We start from the raw sequence: 7,363 nt of genomic DNA on the forward strand, positions 1-7,363 counted from the left end.
GCGCCTAGGAGCAAATTTTTTCTAATGACCCCACATTGATCAAAATTAACAATTATCTAAAACCTTCGTTAACAGATTTGGAAAGAAGAATTTGTTATTTTAGTCCTTACATCCATTGTTTGAGGGCGTTTTTCTATTCAAGTTTGGAAATTAAATTTTGAGTCTCAAATTTCAATGCCATGCACCACGTACATGACAATAACATCATCTCAAGTCTGCTTTAAAACATCAGTATTACGAAGCAAGAGAGTTTAATGTTATTTTATGACATGGTAGTGTTGTTTTGTCATATGTTTATATATAGAGACAAAAATTAAATCTATTCTTGCAGGTAAAGTATTTAAGATTTCTCATGTTTTGGCATTGTCTTGACACTTTCTCTACAGTTTAAACTCTCAGTTCAATTGAGTTTTCAAGTTTACACCATATTACGATGGAGATCTCTTTCATGGTTGTAGATATAGCAAGTTTCTTACTATTTCTGTTATGGGCATTGGTAGAAGTTATAAGAGAAAGGAGATATGCAGAGGATGATGAGTTCAAACAATCAAACAGTGCTGAAGACAAAAAATCTGAAGTTTTTATAAAGATAACTGTTGTTTCTAACTTTCTAATATGTGTTTCGTACTTGGGGTTTTGCTGTTATGAGTTTTGGAACCTCAAAGCCATCTCTTTGGATTCTGGTTTTAATGCAGTAACCTGGATATTGGTTTTGGTGTTTGCATTGTACTTCAAGAGAAGAGTCAGTAAAGGACAGAGGAAGTGGCCTTTCGTTCTTATTTTCTGGTGGCTCTTCTCAAGCATTATCAGTACAGTGACTGTCTGTATTTATCTTCTTGCCGCTTTGAAGTCGAAACGGTTTGTGAATTATGTTCTACAGGCTAATTTCTCCAAGTTTGTTTCGGTTCCCCTGTATATACTTCTCTGTTATGGTGCTCTTTGTTTTAACTTTACCCAAGAAGTCCAAGATATTGAACAACCATTGCTTCATAAGGAGGATGAAGATGCCGAAGAAGTTGTTGATGAATATTCCAGTGCTGGAATTTGGAGCCAACTTATCTTCCGGTGGCTTAACACGCTGTTTGAACATTGTCGAGCTCGAAAACTTGAGTTATCTCATATTCCTCCAGTTCCTAAACCTGAAACAGCAGAAAATTCGTTCTCCTTGTTGCAAGAATCACTTGCAGAGCAGAAACCAAAAGCCTGCTCTTTGCCAAAAGCTTTATTTGGTGCTCTATGGAGACCCCTCGCCGTGAATGCAGTTTTTGCAGGTGCAACTTCAGATTCAATCTGTTCTCTAGCACTTCAATTCACCTAGTTTATCTGTGTTTGCGTCCTTATTTGTAAATGCTTAGTGCTTACATATTGTTATGGATTTTTCAGGTATAAACACATTTGCTTCCTATATGGGACCATTCTTAATCACAAGCTTTGTCGATTTCTTGTCAAGAAAACAGGATGGTTCAAGCCACAGATATGGATTTACTCTTGCATTCTACTTCTTTTTTGCTCAGTTAGTTGACTCTTTGTCACAGAGGCAATGGTACTTTGGGGCTCAACGAATTGGTTTTAGAGCTCGAGCAGCTGTTATGGTCTTAATTTACAGCAAGGCCCTTAACATGAAGAATTATGGTTCAAGCACTGGTAAAATTGTGAATTTTATTAATGTGGATGTCGAGAGGATCAAAGACTTCAGCTCGCATGTTCATGGGATTTGGTTGCTTCCAGTCCAGGTCTCTCTAGCTCTGCTCATCTTGTACAGGAGCCTCGGCTGCGCTCCTACTATAGCTGCGTTGTTTGCCACTTTATTGGTGATGGTGAGCAACAGCCCACTTGCCAGGATACAAGAAAAGCTTGAGTCTAAGATCATGGAAGCTAAGGATTCCAGAATGAAAGCTACTTCAGAGACTCTCAAGAGCATGCGAGTCTTGAAGCTGCATTCTTGGGAGACAACTTTCTTGAAAAAGATATTAGAGCTTAGACAGACTGAGAGAAGTTGGCTGAAGAGGTATCTCTATTTGCGTGCAGCTGTTGTGGTTCTCTTTTGGATTTCACCAACATTAGTATCAGTCATAACTTTTGGTGTCTGCGTTTTAGTGAAAACACCATTAACATCTGGGACTGTTTTGTCAGCTCTAGCGACTTTTCGGATACTACAAGAGCCCATATATAATCTCCCAGAGTTAATTTCGGCCATTGCACAAATGAAAGTCTCTGTTGACAGGATCAACGATTTCATAAGAGAAGAAAATGAAGAGTACTTAACTCTAGATTATGCTCCCAACACATCCAGTGTATCCATAGAGATCGCAAGTGGGGAATTCTCGTGGGAAACAGGTAGCAAAGGACTTGCTAAGGGAAATAAGCCCACAATCAAAATTGCAAAGGACTTGAAAATCATGAAAGGCAGCAAGATTGCAGTATGCGGAATGGTTGGGTCAGGTAAATCAAGCTTTCTGTGTAGCATCCTGGGTGAGATTCCGTGGATTTCTGGGATGGGGGTTAAGGTGTATGGTTCTAAAGCTTATGTCCCACAAAGTGCATGGATTCAGACAGGTACTGTTAGAGAGAATGTTTTGTTTGGTAAGGAAATGAAGAAATGTTATTACAAGGATGTTCTGAAAGCATGTGCATTGAATAGGGATATTGATATGTGGGCTAATGGAGACTTGAGCATGGTCGGAGAGAGGGGGACCAATCTAAGTGGGGGACAGCAGCAGAGGATTCAGCTTGCAAGGGCCATCTATAGTGATTCAGATGTGTATTTGCTAGACGATCCTTTCAGTGCTGTTGATGCACATACTAAAGCACATCTTTTTCAGGTAGAAAAGATATATTAGCTCAGCTCTCTTAGCATATATATACTTTTATTATATAGAAGAACTGGAGTAGTTAGTATGTTCAAGCATCTTGAGACCCCCACCCCGGTAAAACAAACTCTTTAGTAACAGCTGAGTCTTTTTGCAGGAATGCGTAATGCAGTTTTTGGCGCAAAAGACCGTCATTTACGTCACTCATCAATTGGAGTTCTTGGATGCTTCAGACCTTGTTCTGGTATGTCATTAGCATTAATTAGATACCATATATTTCTATAACTTGCCTCAATTTTGAGTGGCACACAATGGTGCCAATACTAACAATATGTAATAGATGCTGTCGTACCAGCATGACTTTAAGAGAAATTGAAGCACCCTTTACACTGACATTAAGTCACACTTCTTTTTTTTGCCTATCCCCCGATCCCAGATAATAAAAGATGGGAGCATTGTTCAGTCAGGAAAGTATAAAGATCTGATTGCAGACCCCTATGGTGAGCTGGTCAGACAAATGGCTGCCCACAGACAATCCCTAAGCCAAGTTACTCCACACGAAGATAACATATCGTTTACCTGTGGAACCAATTCGATCAATCAAACTAATCACACAGAAGAAAAATGGGCGAATCTGATATTAGATAACAATAAAGAGGAAGTAACAGAAACTGGCAGAGTGAAGTGGCAAGTTTATTCAAACTTTGTGTCTTCAGCATATAAAGGATCGCTTATACCTGTTATTCTTCTCTGTCAAGTACTTTTCCAATTGCTACAGATAGGAAGCAACTATTGGATTGCTTCGGGGACCAAGGAGGAAAGTGTAGTAAGCAAAAAAAAGCTCATAGGAGTGTTTGTCCTTTTATCTGGCGGGAGCTCCATATTTGTCTTGGGAAGGGCTGTTTTGCTTGCAACCATTTCCATTGAGACTGCTCAGAGGCTCTTCCTAGACATGATCAACTCTGTTTTCCGAGCACCTGTTTTATTTTTCGATTCCACACCCTCGAGTCAAATACTTAACAGGGTAAGTTATTTATTTATTCCTTTTTTCTTCTGTGGAAAAATCCCATTTCTTAGAAACCTGTTTTATGAAAAATAATGTTCCATTTCCTTTTCCAATGTTTCTCCCAGTCTTCCACAGATCAGAGCACAGTGGATACAGATATTCCCTACAGACTGGCTGGATTGGTGTTTGCGCTTGTTCAACTATTAAGCATCATGCTTCTTATGTCTTACTTTGCTTGGCAAATATTCCTTATATTCCTTGCCATTCTAGCGATATCCGTCTGGTATCAGGTAGGAAAACTGACTTCCACTTTTTCGTCTTTGAATAGACCAAACACTACTTTTATACCACATACAGGCAAAGAAAACACAAAAGGCACCACCGACAGTTTTTTTTTTTTTTTTATTGGTAAGCCTGTTTTAAATGAGATCAGTAACTCTTTGATGCTGGCAGGGTTTGAGACCCAGATCTCTGGTATCATCACCCAAAGGTTTTACCGACTTTGCTAGTCAGTACCACCTACATTGATATAGGAAAACTCATGGTTGTCTTGTGTACTAGTCATGAATAGTATCTGATGCCCCTCTTAAGAGGTTTAAATCTATTGGAACTATCTGGTAGACTAAACTTTCAACATGTCGAAATATTTTGTAGGCTTACTACATAACCGCAGCCAGGGAAATAGCCAGGATGGCAGGAACTAGTAAATCTCCAATTGTTCACCACTTTTCAGAGTCGATTGCTGGGGCTGCAACAATTCGCTGCTTTAATCAAGAAGCTCGATTCTTTGCAAAGATTCAAATGTTGATAGATGATTACTCTCGCCTGACATTTTACAGCTCTGCAACAATGGAGTGGCTTTCTGTTCGAATCAACTTCCTCTTCAACCTTGTTTTCCTATCTGCGCTTCTTATCTTGGTAACCCTACCAAGGGAAGCTATTGACCCTAGTAAGCTCTTCTATACTCTCATTTAAAATCCTTTACACTCGTTAATTAAGCTAATAGTAACTAATAAAGTCTTACTAATTTACACCCTGGACAGCCTGCAATGCTCAAAATGGTAATTACAAATTCAAGCAAAGAATACATCACCAGCCTATATATATAGCCCTTTTTTTTATCACACAATAAGAAAAGTAAGAATTTTAAGCAAAGGGAGATAAATCTGTTGCCCTGGGGACCGATCTAAGGGTGGATATCACTATCTCAGTGCTGCGTAATGGGCCCTTAGGGCGTGGAGCATGTTTATGATCTTGTCGTGTGTGTGGAGTTAATTCTGGCACATATATATGCTATCTATCCTCTTAAAAAATTAGAGAATAACATGGCAATGAGCTAACATGATTTTGGAATGTAACTCCAGGCATGGCAGGACTTATAGCCACCTATGGCCTGAGCCTAAATGTTCTACAAGGTTGGGTGATATGGAACATCTGCAATGTTGATAACAAGATGATCTCAGTAGAGAGGATTCTTCAATTTTCAAGCATTCAAAGTGAAGCTCCACTAACTATCGTAGGATGTACACCAGATCCAGATTGGCCGATGAGTGGAACAATTGATATTGACAATCTCCATGTCCAATACAGCCCTTAAGCCCCCATGATTCTCAAGGGAATCACTTGCACATTCCCAGGAACAAAAAAGGTAGGAGTTGTTGGAAGAACAGGAAGTGGTAAATCCACCCTCATCCAAACTCTTTTCAGGGTAGTGGAACCCTCAAATGGAAAAATCCTGATCGACGGAGTAGATATTGGTAAACTGGGTTTGCAGGATTTGAGGTCTAGATTGAGTATAATTCCTCAGAACCCAACTTTATTTGAAGGAACCATGAGAACTAATCTTGATCCTCTAAAAGAACATTCTGATACAGAAATATGGGAGGTAACATCATACAATACTTATCTTTGTCTTTGATATAAAAAACTTTTCAACTAACGCCATGTAGTGTGAAACCTCAGGTACTTAATAAATGTAATCTTCGGGAGATTGTAAGACAAGATGAGAGGCTTCTTGATGCACCAGGTACTTATAATATTAATTAAGAAATTATCATTGAACTATATAGTGCCGCAGCAATGGTTTATGTTATGCACATTTACTGTCCATGTTCTAACAAGTGGAAATTTCTGCAGTTGCTACTGATGGAGAAAATTGGAGTGTGGGACAAAGGCAGTTGATTTGCTTGGCAAGAGTGTTGCTGAGTGAGAGAAAAATTTTGGTGTTGGATGAGGCTACGGCTTCGGTTGATACTGCAACAGATAATCAAATACAGAAGGCTATAAGAGAAGCAACCCGTAGCTGCACTGTTATAACTGTGGCCCATCGAATACCAACAGTGATTGATAATGACCTTGTGTTGTTGCTTGAAGAAGGTATGGGAAAAAAATTTAAGCGAAAAAACAGAGGAACTTCCATGTTCCTTAAAAATCAAAAAAATAAAAATAAAAGGACTACCTAGAATCTTGATATTCAAAGTGCAGACAGAAAGCACAACTCCACTAGAGAGGCACAATACAGTTGAACAGTACAGCGAACTCGTTGTCATGTTAATTAAAATATTACACTTCCAGCAGCTAATTGCACGCACGCAATCAACAGAGATGCTAGATATATACTTCCTAGAGGCCTCTACTTTCTGTTTTTCTATTTTTTTTTTCTGACTCTTTCCTTTTGTGATTTGTATACTTTGCAGGAAAAATTGTGGAGTATGACTCTCCTGATGTATTACTCAAAGATCACTCGTCTGCTTTCTTGAAGCTAGTGAGGGAGTTCGTAAAGGCATAATCCACAAGTAATCACTGCATGTCATCAAACTTGTACTGTAAGGCAAAGGAAAAATCATATCTCAACATGTTCAAGTTTTTGTTCTCGGGAAAAATTTGTGCAGCAGAAGTAACAAATGTAGGAATGACCATAGCTGCACTGACAAATGAATTTATCAACAGAGATAACACTGAGAACAGAATTGTGGCATTGATCACAGCTGCAGTAGAAAGAAATTAGAGGTTGAATTTTGATCAACTTATAGGAAACGTTTAATGTAATCATTTCAACTTGCAGTTTCAAATGCTAGTCCTTGGCAGCTTTCACAACAATCAGATATTCATCTTTTGTCCTTTCAGTTTTCTCTGTTTTGCTGAAGATGGAAATGTAATAACATGAGAATTGAAAGAGCATTCCTCAACCACTAGAACAGAGGATCCATTTACGGCAGTAGTGATCACTAAGAAGATTAATCTCAAATAAGAGATGTATCTCTAATTTGGAGTTTGAATGGAAGATATCTAAGATAATATCGAGGCATTTTGTAGTATGGAATTTCTAAACCCTTTCGTATTCTGCCTTTTTGAATATGGGAAGGAAAGGAATGCGAAGACTTTGGGCAAACTTGAGATGAGAAAAGGGCCATCAAGCCAGGGGTAGGAGTGTGACCAAATTCAGCATGGTTGGTGAGCTTCTCCTGTTGACTGTTGCAATGTCTGTAAAGCTCGCCAGAACATCTCAGAATCTTTTAATTCTTGAAACACCATTTTTATGTTCCAT

General features: G+C 38.8%; 1 protein-coding gene across 1 annotated transcript; it reads left to right on the forward strand.

Moving 5' to 3' along the window:
- The first annotated feature begins 289 nt into the window (after nucleotides 1-289).
- Nucleotides 290-7,113, forward strand: LOC147491407 (ABC transporter C family member 3-like). Its single transcript, XM_086565404.1, has 10 exons — nucleotides 290-1,271; nucleotides 1,384-2,822; nucleotides 2,968-3,054; nucleotides 3,247-3,834; nucleotides 3,942-4,106; nucleotides 4,471-4,765; nucleotides 5,181-5,701; nucleotides 5,779-5,842; nucleotides 5,953-6,192; nucleotides 6,513-7,113. The coding sequence occupies exons 1-7, from the start codon at nucleotides 434-436 to the stop codon at nucleotides 5,411-5,413; spliced, it is 3,645 nt and encodes a 1,214-aa protein (XP_086421530.1). The 5' UTR covers nucleotides 290-433; the 3' UTR covers nucleotides 5,414-5,701; nucleotides 5,779-5,842; nucleotides 5,953-6,192; nucleotides 6,513-7,113.
- The last annotated feature ends 250 nt before the right edge of the window (nucleotides 7,114-7,363 follow it).

This window comes from Coptis chinensis, chromosome 6, assembly GCF_015680905.1.
Source record: "Coptis chinensis isolate HL-2020 chromosome 6, ASM1568090v1, whole genome shotgun sequence".
Lineage (NCBI taxonomy): Eukaryota > Viridiplantae > Streptophyta > Magnoliopsida > Ranunculales > Ranunculaceae > Coptis > Coptis chinensis.

Bases quoted from the DNA above. Each gene is read 5' to 3' on its own strand.
- LOC147491407 (XM_086565404.1), top strand. From the start codon at position 434: ATGGAGATCTCTTTCATGGTTGTAGATATAGCAAGTTTCTTACTATTT. The intron at 3,835-3,941 runs GTAAGTTATTTA...TGTTTCTCCCAG, and splicing joins CGAGTCAAATACTTAACAGG to TCTTCCACAGATCAGAGCAC. The intron at 4,107-4,470 runs GTAGGAAAACTG...AATATTTTGTAG, and splicing joins CGATATCCGTCTGGTATCAG to GCTTACTACATAACCGCAGC.